At 33.4% G+C, this 19,950-nt stretch overlaps 2 protein-coding genes across 2 annotated transcripts; both read right to left on the bottom strand.

The window, feature by feature from the left end:
- Positions 1-3,550: 3,550 nt before the first annotated feature.
- On the bottom strand, positions 3,551-4,446 carry LOC125422167 (cysteine-rich repeat secretory protein 38). The gene has a single exon (XM_048467171.2). The coding sequence runs from the start codon at positions 4,412-4,414 to the stop codon at positions 3,683-3,685; it is 732 nt and encodes a 243-aa protein (XP_048323128.2). The 5' UTR covers positions 4,415-4,446; the 3' UTR covers positions 3,551-3,682.
- Positions 4,447-18,426: 13,980 nt separating this feature from the next.
- LOC125422169 (cysteine-rich repeat secretory protein 38) lies at positions 18,427-19,324 on the bottom strand. The gene has a single exon (XM_048472666.2). It carries the CDS (start codon positions 19,285-19,287, stop codon positions 18,556-18,558), a length of 732 nt encoding a protein of 243 aa, XP_048328623.1. The 5' UTR covers positions 19,288-19,324; the 3' UTR covers positions 18,427-18,555.
- Positions 19,325-19,950: the final 626 nt, after the last annotated feature.

Raw genomic sequence — 19,950 nt, 5'->3', positions numbered from 1 at the left:
TTTTTGATTCAATAATTCAATATCATCAAACTATGAGCACCTTGTGCAATCTGTCCATGACAATCGTAAAATAGCTTTCGTGGTCTATTAGTTGTCTCAGTTTATGCATGGGTTACTAACGTTCCTTGCACAGCTGTTGAGTGATTTCTACGATATCTAAAAGGGATAGCTTCTCATATGGACTATTTCTTCAATGCCAGTCACGTATTTCTCTTCATGTCTTTCTTGAAGTTTATTGAGCTAGCAACAAAGATGATTGTATGTCAACCAAAACATATGTTGTTTTCTAAGGTAGGAATCCTGTAGAAGTGTATAAATGGGTCTCCTAATGAAGTTGAATATAGATTTGTCGCTCATACTACCTTGGAAGTGCGGTGAATACAATTGCTTCTTAAACAACTTCTTGTTAATTGTGTTGAAACTCCAACTATCTATTGTGACCATGGATGAAAGTGTCAATAGAGTCAGAGAAATGTTGCTACAAATGTTGCTAGCATAATTAGCATTTGACATTGTTGATATTATAAGATAAATCGGCCCCACTACTGTCGATTTTCAGACGAAATTTTCTTAGAGTTGCCGATATTTTGGACATCGCCCATTTATCACAGTTAAAACCATAAATTGCAGGGGATATTTACCAACATTTAACCAGAATATAAGAGGATATCAACAAATTTCAAAGCCTTTTGGAGCACTGATTGAACCTAGGGTTGGGCAAAATCTAATCCAACCCGTTCAACCCGTCCAATCCAATCCATTTTTAATGGTTTGGATTGAATTTTTACATCAATTGGATTAAATTGGGTTCAAAATATTATAAATTGTATGGATTGGAAATATAAATTCAATCCAATCCAATCCAAATAATATATTATATAACTAAAAAATTATATATTTTTTTATTTTTTTCATTTTTATATATTAATTTTAGTATATTTTTTTCATTTTTATACATTAATTTTTAATTTTTTTTCCATTTTTAAATATTGATTTTTAAGATATATATATATATATATATTTTTTTTTTTTCTTTTACATCCCCATATCCCAAATCCTAAATCAAATTGTAAGTTGTAACCCTAAACTAAACATTTACCTTTGTTGCCGCCCACCACCAGTCCATCACCATCACCATAATATATATATATTTTTTACATCCCCATCATATATATATATATATATATATACATTGTATCCAATTGTTACTTATATATATATATATATATATAAATGTTTAAATATAATTTATTACTAATTTTATTGTTTTGATTTTTGTAGAGTTTACAGAATCAACTAAAATTAATTAACCTGTCAACGTTGATTGACTTATGACTTACCAAAGTTTTAAGGTTAAAAAAAAAAAAGGAATTATGCATTGATTCTTCAGTGAATGAATTTTGACGAATATATTATTTTACATTATTTGTTCTAACAATTTTAATTTGATTTTATAGAAGTGAGATGATGACATTAATATTTGCTATTTAATAAGTACATGATGTGTATCATTTGCTACATTTTCTTCTTTATTTTCCATTGTAGACTATGTTGTATTATTCTAATTTTATTTTATGTTTGGATAATTACAATTTATTATTTATATTTTATATTTGGAAAATTTTTTATTTGTATTATATATTTATAATTTAGTAAGTTTCAAACCGATCAACCAATCCAAACCGAACCGATCATAAATGGTTTGGTTTGGTTCGGATTTAATGCTTTAATGGTTTGGTTTGGATTGTAAATTAGAAAAACCGATAGGTATGGATTCGGTTGTATTTCGGTCCAAAACCGAACCAACCCAATCCATGCCCACCCCTAATTGAACCGTGAGTTGCAATGCATGGCAAGTTGACTAGCTAAAGATGATAGAATACTAGGTCAACGAGATATGGGGGTAAAAGTGTGGACTGAAGCTGGGCTGGGCCCTATAATGAAAATGAAAATTATGGGCTTTTGACTTTCCAATTTACCAAAAATAAGCACTTTTTCTTTTTCTTTTTTTTAAGGAAAAAAAAAAGATATTATTTTGAATATACACAAAATGCATTTTTTTAATCATATTTTACAATTATTTCCCACTTATCATGGTATCTCAAATTCGTAATCTTTTAGTTGTAGGTATGAATTACCAACTGTTCAAATTTAAATTGAGAAATATATACAAATTGTTAATAGTAATAAAATATATAGATTTAAGATATAACATATAATAGATAGAATGTTGGTTGATGTTTCATGGAAAATAATTATACATTAAGTAATACAAAAAAGAAAAAAGATAGATACACTAAATAAATAATAAAAGCTCACTAAATGGTTTTTAAAATTAAAAATCCTATATAAAAAACTTCTAAGTTATAAATAAACAACCAATACTACAAAATTGTCAATTTCAGACTATTTTATTTACTTTTATATATATGCAAAACTTATTAATTGATTAAGTAAATTTTGAATTATAAATACTCAAATTATATACCTTAACAGATATTTTTTTATATATTTTTCTTTGTGGTATTGATGATAGATTATGAATGATATCAAGAATATTTTATCTAGATCCCTATATTTGCAATAGATTATGAATGATATCAAGAATATTTTATCTAGATCCCTATATTTGCATTAATTTAAATTTAACTCCTTATCTTTTGACAATTACAATTGACATCCTTATAGAGGGTATAAATGAAATTATTTTGAGGAGTGTGCATGAAATAATAAAAGAAGAAAATGAAAACTATTTGAAACTTAAAAGGAGGTAAATGATATTTTTAAAACCATAAGGATAAAATAGTATTTAAATCAAATCTCAAAAGAAGTATTTATCTTAATATTATTTATCAAATCTCTCTTATTTTGGTACTAACAAGCGGCATAATTACTTTATATCCAACAAGTTTTAATATATATGAACTATTTTATTACTATTTTTATTCTAATTGTAGTAATGCTTTACTTTATTTTACTACTATATTAAATATTTTATATGTAAAATTTATGTTCTAACTTAAATATTTATAGTTTCTATATTTTTATTGAAATTTTCTCTTACATCGATATTTTTATAAAATCAATATCTTCAATTGTGAAAATTATCTATCTATATGTATCTCACATATTTAGTGAAAACCAACTTTCGGATGTCTTAACTAAGCCATTAACCAAACAGCAATTACAATGGTTACGATTCAAGATTTGGTATTATTGCAAGACCTCAATCTTGAGAGGGCATAATGTGTTAACAATATTGTAATATATATATATATATATATATATATATATATTTCTTTTATTAGCATATCTCTATCGATCACATATTTGTATCTAGAATTACTTGATGGTTACGCCAAACCTCATGTATTTTTATATTGGTTTTGCACACAATACAATTAAATGTTTTTCATATGCTTAAGTCTTTATACTAACAAGTTTTAAGCCTGATTAAATTCCAGTTAATCACGAGCAGTGAAATCCATTTGCAAGCCTGAAATCTCTCCAATTTTGATGCTTATGACTGGAATATTTAAACAGGCTGAAATTCATGCAAGCACTGAATATAATGGCTTTATTTCGGTGTAATCATAACAACAGTAATAGTGTAGTAGTACTACAATGTTGCATTATTACATATGCCTAAATTCATCTGGTATACATAAATTTGGTCTAACAATTAAGCAGTGCCAACAATAGGGTAAAGTTCATATCTAACATTGCAGCTTCCACCTACAACCCTACCACCTCGTTTTCCACTGCAACAATTTGGAATTTCGCTTATTGCCACATCAAGGCACTTCTTGCAGTTGTCGCTAGACAAATCTCTGGTGCATTGAGCCAATCCATACAGCTTCTCCGATTCCTTCCCAAGCTCCAATTCCCCGGTTGCATACAACTTCGCTGTAGCAGAAGCTTTGTAGGACAAGCTGCTTAACAATTCCTTAACCTTGGGATTGAACGTTTCGGGATTGTCCACGTCTTGGACGTTCAAGAGAGCGAATTTGTTTTGGTTATCAATTTCCCCGAAGAAGTATGCATCCGAATACTTCAAGAGGCAATTGTCGTACCAAACTATAGCTCCTTTGTTATAAGGGCAGAGATTTCGGAGTTGTTTACTTGCATCGTTTACACAAGTTTTACAGTCTTTGCTGGAGACATCACCGCGACACAAAGCAAGACCATTCACTTTGTTTTGGTATTGGCCGGTTGAGGCAATTCCGAATCCAGAAGGAGGGACTTTGACAGAGAGATGATTGAACAAAGTATTCAAGTTGGCACCAAATGGGCTGTTGGCAGTGTAGTTTTGCTTGTTGAAGCAAAAATGGTAGAGAGGGTTTGTAGCATTGGCTGCATGGAAGAAAGCACAGATGAATAAGAAAGCGAGAGAGATTGATTTTGAGCAGGACATGTTTTGAGAAATTTGGAAACCAATTTTTTGTGTTGTTGATTTGTGGATGTGATTCTCCAAACATTGCACACCCCTTTATATAGAGAAATAATGCACACGTTCTCTGAAGTTTGGGAAATGTGTGAGTTGAAATGGTTGACTTTGTCTTGGGGGCAGCCTTGTCAAACGATTATAAAATTAAGAGTTTAAAATTAAAACTTGGTGAAATTAAAAGTAAATAATTTTTTTTTTTTTTCAGAAGAAAATTACGCTGCTTTGATCAAGTTGAGATGAACTTCATCAAACCACAAAATGAAAGCGTCCAAAATGGCAAACACTTGGCGTTGAATGAGACAAAACCAAAAGCTCTCTCATCATCACAATTGAGATACAAGTCAAAATTTGTGAATTACCAAATTTTCAAAGCCCACCGCAAACCGTAACATTAATTAATCGTTATGGAAGATGAACGGTAAATGTGATCCTCTTGTACATTGCAAGTCATTGGATACTCCTCATTATAGGACTGTATATTATTAATTAGTAGATACTTTTTCTCTTTATGATTAAATAATATATTAATTGTTTTGCTGAAATCAAATAATATAACTACTGCGCTGGACTTTATCCAAATAAGCGCACTTTCTTAGGCTTATCCAACTACCAAGAATTTTTTTTTTTTTTTTTTGGTCAAAAAAGAGGACTAAACCATAAAATTATAAATAAATTTTGTGAGCCAGTCTGTCCATAAGCTCGTATATATAATTTTGTTAATCTAATCTATAAGAATTATGATTTTACATCATTATTATTAATTTTTTTTTTTGCTATAAATGATTTTACATGATTTATTTTTATTTTAAGATATATATTTAGTAGTTTGTAAATTATATGTGAAAATTCATTTTATTAGCTCTCGTCTTAGAAATTTTCGGGAAAAAATAGAAAGTATTCATCTTAGAAACTGTCAATATATAATTAGATAAATACGGAACAAAATGTTATTTTTCTTAATCATTCTAATTTGGGTTAATTCTATATCTATCCAAAACAAGAGGTGGAAGGTTCTTGCTGCAAGGAATAAAATGTTGGTATTAGAAATGAATGATGATCCGTCCATACAATCTACTGTTGAAGCTAATATATCTTCATCTTGAGTTAGAAGAGCACTTTTAAAGATTTCTTTAATTGTATAATGCTCTTTATTTTAAAAGGTTGGTCTTGTATAATAAGGTAAATGTACCCTTTAATTTATTATCTTTTTAATGTTACATTTCTATAATGAAAAATATCATTATAGTTCCTATATATTTTGCTTTAGAATTGGAATTTGATCCATTTGCCTTCCATTGATTTTTTTAATTTCACTTTTATAGTTTTGTTATTATTTCTAAAAACTTTGAAAAAACAAAAAAACAAAAAAACACACCCAAACACATATACTGACTTCTTTTAAAATTATTAAATCTTTAAAATATTGATGTTAAAATCCTCCTTTTCCCAATTTATCAAAAGAATAATAATAACAAGTTATATATAATAACCATGTTTGTCATAAATACAAATCCAAGATTTTTTTTTTTTTTGCTCAAACACAAATTCAAGAGTTAAGCTTAATAAATTTAAAACAATTTGTTTTTTTCTTAAAAGAAAGAGAAAATATTGATTATGACTTTGATCATATTATTTTTATTTTATTAATTTTCATTTTTTTATCTTTAAGAATGAAAAAAGTTTCATTAAATGAAGACTAAATGAGTTAAACTATAGCTTAGTTATTAAATTTTAAAAAATAATGCTGTATCGGAAGAAAAAGTGAAATATGAGGAAATTATATTGATATTTTTCATAACACAAATATAATATTAAAAAATAGCAAAATAAATTGGGCTATATGATATTTAACCTATAAAATATCTTGGATTATTTGTTTTAGTTTTTTAATATTAAAAATTAATTCGTCTTTCCAAATATATAAAGAGTCAAATACATTTTTATTTCAATATTATATTGTTTTAGCTTGTTGTGGCACTAATTTTTTATTTTAATATTACATTATTTTAATTTGTTGTGGCACTAATTCCCACATTACTATTATAATATTTAAAAGATATGATTCAAAAAAAAAAAAAAAGAGAAAATATAAATAATACAATAAATATTTATAGACAAAAAAAACAAAAATAAAGAGCATAAATAAAAAAGTTTTGCTGGAAGACCTTTAAAATTTTACTCTTTATTCTAAAGTTTATCATAGAAAAGAAACTTTTTGTTTTAAAGAGTCTCTTGGGGAAAGAAATGATCAAGAGTGGTGGATGAGCAATATTTATGACATTCCTAGCTAATTGTTGCTGGATTCCATATACATTTTTATTTTAATATTATATTGTTTTAGCTTGTTGTGGCACTAATTTTTTATTTTAATATTATATTATTTTAATTTGTTGTGGCAGTAATTCCCATATTACTATTATAATATTTAAAAGATATGATTCAAATAAAAAAAAAGAAAATATAAATAATGCAATAAATGTTGAAAAAAAAATAAAAAGCATAAATAAAAAAGTTTCGTTAGAAGGCCTTTAAAATTTTACTCTTTATTCTAAAATTTATCATAGAAAAGAAACTCTTTATTTTAAAGAGTAATGATCAAGAATGGTGGATGAGCAATATTTATGACATTCCTAGCTAATTGTTGCTGGATTCGTTGCAGTAATACTAAATGTTAAAATGAAGAATAACTTATGAGCTGCATAAAAATCCCTTACTCTGTAGAAAGGTTTCAAAAGATGCAAGACGAGAAAAGGTGGTAAGATCACAATTCAAGCTTTACGAGTTTGCACAATAAGTCATTTATATGCTTTTTATTATTATTTGAATTAGTTTTAAAAAGTTAAATCAATAATATAACGCATACCTTATAAGTTAAAATCTATATAAATCATATCACCCTTGGGGCGTGCAATTAAAATAATTTAGCAACAATTAATCATAAGAAATTTATAGAAACTGATAAAAAAATAAATCTCAAAATAAGAATCACTGCAATTACTTAATAATTCATGGAAATACTTAACCCTAAAAAAATTTTAATTTATTTTATGCTTCATTGGTTTATTTTTTTTGAAATTTAGAAGAATTTAAAAAATAAAAATAATTAAAATGTTAAAAAAGAATAAAATTAAACAACATCTCAAAGGGACTCTCTAAATATGTAATGATATTTATTTTAAAGAGTCAAATTTTCAAAAAGAGCTCTAAAGGATTATTTATTTTAACTCATTAATATAAATAGTGGTGTTTAGCTTTCCAAATATAAAAAAGCCAAATTTATACTTTATTTTTATATTATATTAATTTAATTTAATGCAGTATATATTTAATGCCACTATTATAATATTGATGCATAATTCATATAAAAAGAAAAATAAATTAGAAATAAAACAATAAATATCTATATATAAAATAAAAATAAAAAATATTATTGAAAGATATTTAAAATTTTATTATTTATTTTAAAAGATCTTCTTTTTATAAAAAATATACAATTTATTTTAAAAAGTTCATTAGATGAGGTTTTTATGGTGCTTAATTAGACCCGTGCTCTTTTCACACTTCAAATGGTCAAAGTAAGGTTAATCATGTTTTCCTATGCTCTGCTCATGTACGGAACCTTTTCCCAACGTTTCGTGCTTAGACACCAAATTTTCCGTGCCTTTTAGAGCATTGGTCTCCAGGGTTGGTTAAAATCCTGCCTTAAGTTAGAAATAGCATGTTTTCAACTTCAATTTAGCTTTCATAGTTTGAGAAATTATTTGTGTGGAAAAAAATTTCACTTAAAAATCTATCCATAGATTTGTTGTCCCATAGAATCACTTAAAAATTTTATTCTATTCTATTTTATTATTATTTTTATTTAAGGTTAGCATCACCATGACATATACCTTGGACCTATTATCACACTTTGTCGCTCAGTCCTCTTATGTGTCACTAATCTAGTAAGGAGTAACACTTTAGTTCATCTATTAATGTTTCCAATGGAATTGTTTTTGATTCAATAATTCAATATCATCAAACTATGGGCACCTTGTACAATCTATCCATGACAATCGTAAAATAGCTTTCGTGGTATATTACTTGTCTCAGTTTATGCATGGGTTACTAACGTTCCTTGCACAGCTGTTGACTGATTTCTACGATATCTAAAAGGTATAAGGAAAACAGAGGCAAAACAGAGAGAATGAAAAGTATTTTATTATTAACGTGAAACCACTATTAAGTACAGGTGTACAAACTAAAGAGTCCTACTAAGCTACAACAAGTGGATAAATATTAAAAAATAACAATATATATCACATAGAGCTGTACATATCATGTATAACAAAACTGATTACGTAACATCCCCCCGCAAAATATGTGATCCTGTAAGAACACAGATTTTGGAGCGAAGAGATTGAAATTGCCTTGTGCTTAAGGGCTTTATGAGCAGATCGGCAAGCTGGTCATTATTCGAAACATGTGAGACACGAAGACTCCCTTCTGTAACTTGATCACGCACAAAGTGGAAGTCTATACGAACATGTCTCATGCATGAGTGAAGCTTGGGGTTTGCACACACATAGGTAGCACTTAAATTGTCACAATAGATTGTGGGAACAATGCTGGATTTGACACCAAGTTCATGAAGAAGAGAGACAATCCAGCAGATTTCAGAGGCAGTGTTAGCAACTGCCCGATACTCAGCTTCAGTGGACGATCTTGAAACAGCCGTTTGCTTCTTTGATGACCATGAAATCGGGTTCTTGCCAAGAAACACTATATAGGCCGTGGTTGACGTGCAATCGTCTTTGTTACCGGCCCAATTAGCGTCGGAGAAAGCATGAAGATTCAAAGGAGAATTTTTGTGAACTGCTAAGTCATGAGATTGAGTGCCATTGAGATAACGAAGAAGACGTTTAGCAGAAGCCCAATGAACTTGAGTTGGACAGTGCAAGAGTTTGTTAAAACAGTATGCAATGTCCGGCCTTGTTATCAACAAATATTGTAAGGAGCCAATAAGTCTCCGGTACTCAGTTGGAGAATCAAGCGGCTTGCCATCATTAACAGATAAGCTAGTGTTTGCAGCCATAGGAGTCGAATATGGTTTGGAGTCAAGCATGTTCATACTATCCAAGAGATCTGTGATATATTTTTGTTGGGATAAGAGAACACCAATAGCAGTTGGAAGAACCTGAATCCCAAGAAAGTAATGCAAGGACCTAAGATCTTTGAGAGAGAACTTGTTTGACAAGGCCTTGATAAAAGCAGAAAGAAGAATGGAGTTGTTGCCTGTCAAGATTATGTCATCGACATAAACAAGTAAAAATAGAGAGTGAGGCCTTGTTTGCTATAAATAAATAGGGAGGTATCTGCATAAGAATTTTTGAAACCAAACTTAATGAGAAACTCCTTGAAGCCCGTATACCACGCACGGGGAGCCTGTTTGAGGCCATAAATAGCTTTGTTTAGCCGGCAAACATGATTCGGCTTGATTGGATCAATAAACCCAGTGGGTTGAACCATGAACACTTCTTCTTGAAGTACGCCATTGAGGAAGGAGTTATTAACATCAAGTTGCTGTATTGGCCAATTATTGGAGAGTGCAAGGCAGATGACAGTGCGTACTGTAGTGGGCTTTACAACAGGACTGAAGGTGTAACACCCAGTCCCAAATCGCATCGGAATCTGTGCACGTTGACCGAGCGGGTCAAAAGTTGACTTTTTGCTCCAGTTGGAATTTCGAGTTGACCAGGGTACTGTGGCGAAGTGCACGATGCCCCGAGTTCGTAGACTGATAGCACGTGAAAAGGGAGCTACGGTTTGAAAGTTATGAGCAAAACAAGTTGCGGTCCAAACTGTCCAAGGGGTGCCGGAGTTGACTTTTTCTTTATGGGGAAACGAGCTTTAACTCATGCATGGTTGTGAAGTGCTCGTCGATACGAGTTCACAAACTAGTGGCACGCTTAAAATGGACATCCGGTTAAAAAGTTATAGACGCGTGAAGTTTACCGGATACCGTAACATTTTAATGTTTTTGAGTCGATGAACAGTGAAATGCCACGTGTCAGCTTCTGATTGGTCCACATGGCATGAACAGTGTCACACAGTGGCTTTTATAGGATAAAATTCGCGGGGAAGAGAGAGAAAGAGAGAGAGGAGAGAGAAAGAGAGAGAGAGAGTCCGACCGGCGCCGAAATTTTTCAAATTTTCCGGCCGAATTACTGTACACACGCCGACCAGCAAGATTCCCCTCCCCATTTCCGGCAAAACCTCAAATTTTTACGGCGATCGGCCGCCGGACGCTCCCGGATCGGACGTTCGAAGATCGGCGGTGAGTTTTTCCCTCCACCGCTGGCCACCGCCGATCGACCCACTTCCGGCCATTTTCCTGCCACACGCGCCAGCTAGCCTTCATCCTCTCCTCAAGTCCGACCGACCCACCAAGTTTCACGGCCATCAGACCATCGACGCGCCGGGATCGGAACATTTTCCGGCGAGGGGCCGGAAATCTTCAAATCGTGATTTCTCCGCCGTCCGGCCTCCGTTTGCCTCACCGTCGGTCTCGTTGGATTGCTCTCCCCACGATCTACGAATTTGCAAAAAATCACGACCAACGGCCACCGCACGCGCCGCCGCCAGCGACGGTTGCCGGTGACCGCGGCGGCTCATCGGAAATTACTGTTCCGGTGAGTACCCAGTTTTTCGGCTGGCTCCAGTTGACTGTGTTCGACCTCCTGAACCCGAATCCGGCATCCGTTTCCGCCAATTCGCGACGGTTTGGGAGAATTGCGGAGCCAAAACCCGAAAAGCTTTCCGGCGAGATTTCGACCCCCGTCGGGTCCGATCACCGGAAAGTAAGACCGAATCCGTGATCCTCATCATGCGATCTTTGATTCGGTATATAACTCGTAACCTTTAGATATCGTTTGATGTTCGCTCCCCGGGTACCCATTTGGGAATTACCCGAATAAAATATTAATATTTTTGGTTGGTGCACTGGGGTTGTTTAGGTGCGCGTACGAGTGGTGGAGTTGATCCCGAGGAGGATCTTAGTTGATTTACGCGCTTAAGGTGAGTGACCCACCTTCAAAAATTATTTTGGGCAATTAATTATGTTTATTTGGTATTTAAATTGGTATTTAAATTATGCTCATGTGGTGTGATTTTATTATGGTTTTATTTTGGTTTAATTTATTTATTATGCATGAGCAAGGTGTATTTTGGTAGTATTTGTATGTGGTTTTATATTTGATTTTCCGGGCATAATTGGGTTAAATATTTTACGAAAATATTTGTTTAAATTTTATAAATTATGTCCGCGGTATTTTTATGGTTGCATCTCGTACTTCGAGAAAATTGTGGTTTGTTGGTTATCAATGTTTCGTACCGGTTTATTTAAATAAAAATATGTGGGATGGTAAGTGTGACAATTTAATGTATTTCCCACGGTAATTTTGGAAAACGGTACGGTTGGTTAATAATGTTTATTTTTAGACGCACTCATACAGTATTGGTGTTCTGGTGTATGGTGTATGGACACGTGATAGCGCGCAGGTATTATGTGGTTTAGCGCGCGGTTATTACTTCACCCGTGAGTTGCCATTGGACCGTGGGCAAGCAAGTTTGTTGTTGTGCACAGCCGCCCCCCTCCTTGGCCGGGTTGATGGTTTTAGCAGCGGTACTGTCGGGATGCCGAAGTGCCGTTGCAGGTTTCTCTCTTTAACCCCCCGCCAGTCGGTGCTCGGGACGCTGGGTATCGGAAGGCATCACCGGTATATGGTGTGGTACGTCGGTGTAAATTGCGAATAATGTTTTAAACCCCAAAGGTGTTCAAAAATTATTTACTATAATTTATTACATTTTAATTATATATTGGGGTATGTATTTATTTATTTATTTTTTATCAAATGGGTTAATCCCTTGGTTTTCAGGGGGTATGTACATTGGGTTTTGTGAAATTGTTTTAAAAAGGGAACATTTCAAACGGAGTGATTGGTGAGAGTTTTGAGGGAAATTATTATTTCCAACAGTTATTATTTATTTATTAATTGTTAGTATTTATTCAATCCCCTTAATTATTATTTTATTATTATTAAAAATGTTCAGTAGTTAGGGTCACTCACTGAGATGATTAGCATCTCACGTTTTTAAGTTCCGTTCCCTTAGGTGCAAGTGGTGGTAGACGTTCTTCCGGAGTGAACCAAGTTTTCCGCTGCTGTTGTGTTTCGAGAAGTACTTCCGTACTCTTTCATTTCAGTGTATTATTTCTTTCAGCCTTGTTGTATTTCTGTTGATTAGCACTTCTTAAAGCTCTGTATACTATTGGGATACTTATGTTTTATTTATGCACTGGACTGTTGTTGTTTTTTAGAAGTGCTGAAATTTGTGGAACAATTTGTAGTTTGCGGGAGGAATAAGGGGATGAGTATAGAAGTGTGTTTTCAGTGCAGGTAATTTGTGGTAAGTCCATCCCTTAGGGGAGATCTGCCGGATTTTCCGTTGGAGGGTCCGATAGGGTTTCCCTGGGATCAGGGCTTGTCTAGGGTTCCGGGGAAGGAATTCTGGACGGGTCCTGACAGAAGGTGTCGAAATAATCGATGCCCGGCCGTTGATGAAAACCTTTAGCAACGAGACGGGCCTTGTATTGCTGAAGAGAACCATCAGGATTAGACTTAGTGCGAAAAACCCACTTACAGCCAATTAGATTTTGAGTAGAGGCAGGTGGAACAAGCGTCCAAGTATTGTTCTTAAGCAAGGCATGATATTCATTATGCATGGCATCTCTCCAAGCTGGGATGGCCAAAGCCTGTTTTGCTGTCTTCGGCTCACTGCTGTTGGAAATAGAAGCAACATAAAAATCAGGTAGTAATTTTGGCTTAAATATTTGATTTAATGACCTTGTGCGCATGGTATGGATGCGGGTATTTGTTGGAGGTGAGGGGACCGTAGCAGATGGGGAAGCTGGGAGAGATTCCCGGGCAGCAGTGTTGTCTTCTCGCCGTATATCACTTGAGAGATGAGTAAATGAAGACACGGATAAGGTTGGAGGACATGTTTTGTTACTGCCAGGAGACAGAGCAGGTGAGGGTGGAGGGAAAGCTATCAGAGAAGATGGAAAAGAGGTAGGAGAAAAGTTGTGTGGTGAAGTGGATATTAATTTTGGTGGGATACGTGGAGAATGAAATGGAAGTAATGTATGGGTTGAGGTGGGAACATGTGATTGAATAGTAGTGGGAGTAGGTAAGAATGAATTATTAGCCTTGACTTTTTGCATAAAAGGAAATTCATTTTCTACAAAGGTCACATGACAGGAAGAATAAAGTTTATTTGTCATGACATCCAAACATTTATATCCACTTTGATTAGACAATGGGCCAAGATATACACATGGACGAGAGACAGGGTCAAGTTTGGAGGTTGTGTAGGGTTTGAGCCATGGAAAACATAGACACCCAAATGTCTTAATGGAAATAAAATTTGGTGATTTTTGAAAAAGAATTTCAAAAGGTGATTTATTTCCCAATGTTGGTGTAGTTAATCTGTTAATTAAATAAGTGGCAGTTTGAAAAGCAAATGACCAAAATTTTGTAGGAATATTAGCTTGAGATAGTAAGGACATGCCAGTTTCACGAATGTGCCTATGCCTACGTTCTGCATACCTATTTTGTTGTGGAGTGTGTGGTGTGGTTAAGAAGTGACTTATGCCATTGATTTCAAAAAAAGATTTTAGTTTAATAAATTCTCCACCATTATCTGAATAAAAGGAAATTAATGGTAATTGAAAATATTTTTCTACAATTGCTTTAAATTTAATAAAAACTGAAGACACATCAGATTTATGCATAATAGGAAATAACCATGTGTACTTAGAAAAATGGTCTACAAAAATTACATAAAATCTAAAACCATCAAAAGAGGGAACAGAAGAAGGTCCCCAAACATCAGAATAGACTAATTGTAAAGGTTTTGAACTGGAAAGGGAAGACACACCAAAAGGGAGACGATGAGATTTATTGCAAAAACATGAGGAGCAAATAAATTTAGCATTATTGGAGACAGGTAGGGAATATTTGTGAATAATATGACGGAGAGTTTTGAGAGCAGGATGGCCAAGCCGTTGATGCCACTGTTGAAGACTGGTTTTGACACTTGTATAGGCAGCATGTGTTGGATGAGAGGGAGAAGAGGGACCCGGCCATTCATAAACTCCATGTCTAAGTGGTCCTTTGAGAAGACGAGCACCGGTCCGGAGATCCTTCACAACAAAATGAGTAGGAAAGAATTCAATAGAGGTATTATTGGTTTGGTAAAATTTAGAAACAGAAAGTAAATTTCTTGTTATAGCAGGAACACATAAGACATTAGTGAGTGAAAAAAGTTTAGAGGGAGAGGATAAAGAGGTAGAGCCCGTGTGTGTGATACCCAATCTGTTACCATTACCAACAGAGATTTCTTCGGTGCCATCATAGTCAGAATGAAGAGATAAAGTCTGAAAATCTTGAGCTATGTGATGCAAAGCACCCGTGTCCAACAGCCAAGATTGAGGTGGAAGGATAGGAGCAGGACCCAGAACAGATGTTGAATGAAAGGCATGAGGAGCAGATTGATTGAAAGTAGGAGGGACTTGCTGCTTAGGCGTAAATGTCCATTGATGTTTGAATAGAGGACAATAACGTGCAGAATGTCCCTGGGTTGCACACAGCTGACAGCGACCTTTGTAATTGGTGGGAGAGGAGTTGGAGATGGGACGACGTTGAGGAACAGCAGAAGCACGAGGGGGTCTGTATGGTCTGGGTGCACCAAACCGTGGGCCAAAAGTGCCAGGTGGAGGCATGCGTTGTGCAGCATGGGCAATAATCGTGGTGTCTAGAGGCCGTGTGTCTGTCCTTTTCATATAATTGTCATGCTCCATTAATTTCTCACGTAATTCTTCAAAACTGATAGAGGAATCTCTTGTACGAAATGCTGCAGAAATGCTCTCAAATGCAGTAGATAGACCATTAAGAATATATAAATAAGATCATCTTCACTCACCGGATGATCTAAGAGACTGAGTTCATCTGCTGCACTTTTAACATCATTAAGATACTCCAAGACCGACCGATTACCCTGGGCTTTAATAAGCCTTTCTCTGATTCGCAACAGCTGAGAGCAAGATGGTTTCGCAAAAGCAGAGGCAAGCCGATCCCATGCATCTTTAGATGTTTCAGAGGTGGCTACAATCTGATGAACCTCAGAAGATAGAGAAGCCAGCAACGTACCAAGTAGAAGAGAGTCTTGGTGGATCCAAAACAAATAGTTAGGATTGGGAGATTGATCAGATAGAGTCAGCGATGGACAAGGAAGATTGCCGTTGACGAAACCATAGAGATCATAACCTGTGAGAAGCACGTCGAACTGCTTACGCCATGGAAAATAGGTGGTGTCAGTGAGTTTAAGACGGACCTGTGTGGCCACATTGAGAACCACAAGAACACGACTTGAGAGAGATGGCTCATTAGAGACAGTAGAAGGAGCAATAGTGGGTGTTGAGTCTGTAGGATTTGATGTAGAAGATGAAGAGAGAGCCATGAGAAGGACTAGGAAGGATCGAAAAAAAAAATTTTAGATGCTCTAATACCATATAAGGAAAACAGAGGCAAAACAGAGAGAATGAAAAGTATTTTATTATTAACGTGAAACCACTATTAAATACAGGTGTACAAACTAAAGAGTCCTACTAAGCTACAACAGTAGGATAAATATTAAAAAATAACAATATATATCACATAGAGCTGTACATATCATGTATAACAAAACTGATTACGTAACAAAAGGGATAGCTTCTCATATGGATTATTTCTTCAATGCCAGTCACATATTTCTCTTCATGTCTTTTTTGAACTTTATTGAGCTAGCAACAAAGATGATTGTATGTCAACCAAAACATATGTTGTTTTCTTAGGTAGGAATCTTGTAGAAGTGTATAAATAGATCTCCTAAGGAAGTTGAATATAGATTTGTCGCTCATACTACCTTGGAAGTGCGGTGAATGCAATTGCTTCTTAAACAACTTCTTGTTAATTGTGTTGAAACTCCAACTCTCTATTGTGACCATGGATGAAAGTGTCAATAGAGTCAGAGAAATTTTGCTAGCAAAATCAGCATTTGACATTGTTGATATTATAAGATAAATCGGCCCCAATATTGCCGATTTTCAGACAAAATTTTCTTAAAGTTGCCGATAATTTGGACATCGCCCATTTATCACAGTTAAAACCATAAATTGCAGTGGATATTTACCAACATTTGACCAGAATATAAGAGAATATCAACAAATTTCAAAGCCTTTTGGAGCATTGATTGAACCGTGAGTTGCAATGCATGGCAAGTTGACTATACTAGGTCAACGAGATATGGGGGTAAAAGTGTGGACTGAAGCTGAGCTGGGCCCTATAATGAAAATGAAAATTATGGGCTTTTGACTTTCCAATGTACCAAAAATAAGCAATTTTTCTTTTTCTTTTTTTTAAAAAAAAGAAAGATATTATTTTGAATATACACAAAATGCATTTTTTTAATCATATTTTACAATTATTTCCCACTTATCATGGTATCTCAGATTCGTAATCTTTTAGTTGTAAGTATGAATAACTTACCAACTGTTCAAATTTCAATTGAGAAATATATACAAATTGTTAATAGTAATAAAATATATAGATTTAAGATATGACATATAATAGATAGAATGTTGGTTGATGTTTCATGGAAAATAATTATACATCAAGTGATACAAAAAAGAAAAAAAGATAAATACACTAAATAATTAATAAAAGCCCATTAAATGGTTTTTAAAATTAAAAATCCTATATAAAAAACTTCTAAGTTATAAATAAAAAAACAATATTACATAATTGTCAATTTTAGACTATTTTATTTATTTTTATATATATTCAAAACTTATTAATTGATTGAGTAAATTTTGAATTATAAATACTCAAATTATATACCTTAACAAATATTTTTTTATATATTTTTCTTTTTGGTATTGATGATAGATTATGAATGATATCAAGACTATTTTATCTAGATCCCTGTATTTGCATTAATTTAAATTTAACTCCTTATCTTTTGACAATTACAATTGACATCCTTATAGAGGGTATAAATGAAATTATTTTTAGGAGTGTGAATGAATAAGAGAAGAAGAAAATGAAAACTATTTGAAACTTAAAAGGAAGTAAATGATATTTTTAAAACCATAAGGATAAAATAGTATTTAAATCAAATCTCAAAAGAGGTAGATGAAATTAACTCAATGATATTTGAAAACTTTATTTATCTTAATACTATTTATCAAATCTACCCTATTTTGGTACTAACAACTAGCATAATTACTTTATATACAACAATTTTTAATATATATGAATTATTTTATTACTATTTTTATTCTAATTGTTGTAATGCTTTACTTTATTTTACTACATTATTAAATATTTTATATGTAAAATCTATGTTCTAGCTTAAATATTTATAGTTTCTATATTTTTATTGAAATTTTTCTTTACACCGATATTTTCATAAAATCAATATCTTCAATTGTGAAAACTATCTATCTATATGTGTCTCACATATTTAGTGAAAACCAACTTTCGGATGTCTTAACTAAGCCATTAACCAAATAGCAATTACAATGGTTACGATTCAAGATTTGGTATTATTGCAAGACCCTCAATCTTGAGAGGGCATAATGTGGTAACAATGTTGTAATATATATATATATATATATATATATATATATATATATATGTATATTTTTTCTTTTAGTAGCATATCTCTATCGATCATATATTTGTATCTAGAATTACTTGATGGTTACGCGAAACCTCATGGAATTTTAAACAAGTTTTAAGCCTGATTAAGTTCCAGTTAATCACGAGCAGTGAAATCCATTTGCAAGCCTGAAATATCTCCAATTTTGATGCTTATGACTGGAATATTTAAACAGGCTGAAATTCATGCAAGCACCGAATATAATGCCTTTATTTTGCTGTAATCATAACAACGGTAATAGTGTAGTACTACAATGTTGCATTATTACATGTGCCTAAATTCATCTGTTATACATAAATATGGTCTAACAGTTAAGCAGTGCCAACAATAGGGTAAAGTTCATATCTAACATTGCAGCTTCCACCTACAACCCTACCACCTCGTTTTCCACTGCAACAATTTGGAATTTCGCTTATTGCCACATCAAGGCACTTCTTGCAGTTGTCGCTAGACAAATCTCTGGTGCATTGAGCCAATCCATACAGCTTCTCCGATTCCTTCCCAAGCTCCAATTCCCCGGTTGCATACAACTTCGCTGTAGCAGAAGCTTTGTAGGACAAGCTGCTTAACAATTCCTTAACCTTGGGATTGAACGTTTCGGGATTATCCACGTCTTGGACGTTCAAGAGAGCGAATTTGTTTTGGTTATCAATTTCCCCGAAGAAGTATGCATCCGAATACTTCAAGAGGCAATTGTCGTACCAAACTATAGCTCCTTTGTTATAAGGGCAGAGATTTCGGAGTTGTTTACTTGCATCATCTACACAAGTTTTACAGTCTTTGCTGGAGACATCACCGCGACACAAAGCAAGACCATTCACTTTGTTTTGGTATTGGCCGGTTGAGGCAATTCCGAATCCAGAAGGAGGGACTTTGACAGAGAGAAGATTGAACAAAGTATTCAAGTTGGCACCAAATGGGCTCTTGGCAGTGTAGTTTTGGTTGTTGAAGCAAAAATGGTAGAGAGGGTTTGTAGCATTGGCTGCATGGAGGAAAGCACAGATGAATAAGAAAGCGAGAGAGATTGATTTTGAGCAGGACATGTTTTGAGAAATTTGGAAATCAATTTTTTGTGTTGTTGATTTGTGGATGTGATTCTCCAAACATTGCACACCCCTTTATATAGAGAAATAATGCACACGTTCTCTGAAATTTGGGAAATGTGTGAGTTGAAATGGCTGACTTTGTCTTGGGGGCAGCCTCGTCAAACGATTATAAAATTTAGAGTTTAAATCAAAACTTGGTGAAATTAAAAGTAGATAATTTTTTTTCAGAAGAAAATTACGTTGCTTTGATCAAGTTGAGATGAACTTCATCAAACCACAAAATGAAAGCGTCCAAAATGGCAAACACTTGGCGTTGAATGAGACAAAACCAAAAGCTCTCTCATCATCACAATTGAAATACAAGTCAAAATTTCTTAAATACCAAATTTTCAATTCCCGCCGCAAACCGTAACATTAATTAATCGTTATGGAAGGTGACTGGTAAATGTGATCCTCTTGTACATTGCAAATCATTGGATACTCCCCATTATAGGACTGTATATTATTAATTAGTAGATACTTTTTCTCTTTATAAAATAATATATTAATTGTTTTGCTGAAATCAGATAATATAACTACTGCGCTGCACTTTATCCAAATAAGCGCACTTTCTTAGGCTTATCCAACTACCAAGAAATTTTTTTATTTTTTATTTTTTTT

The sequence above is a fragment of the Ziziphus jujuba genome, chromosome 4, assembly GCF_031755915.1.
Source record: "Ziziphus jujuba cultivar Dongzao chromosome 4, ASM3175591v1".
Classification (NCBI taxonomy): domain Eukaryota; kingdom Viridiplantae; phylum Streptophyta; class Magnoliopsida; order Rosales; family Rhamnaceae; genus Ziziphus; species Ziziphus jujuba.
The sequence above is the reverse complement of the archived record's forward strand: the minus strand, read 5'-3'. Positions and strand labels throughout refer to the sequence as shown.

What these genes read in the sequence shown, in the direction of transcription:
- LOC125422167 (XM_048467171.2), bottom strand. Translation starts at nt 4,414, where the DNA reads ATGTCCTGCTCAAAATCAATCTCTCTCGCTTTCTTATTCATCTGTGCT.
- LOC125422169 (XM_048472666.2), bottom strand. Translation starts at nt 19,287, where the DNA reads ATGTCCTGCTCAAAATCAATCTCTCTCGCTTTCTTATTCATCTGTGCT.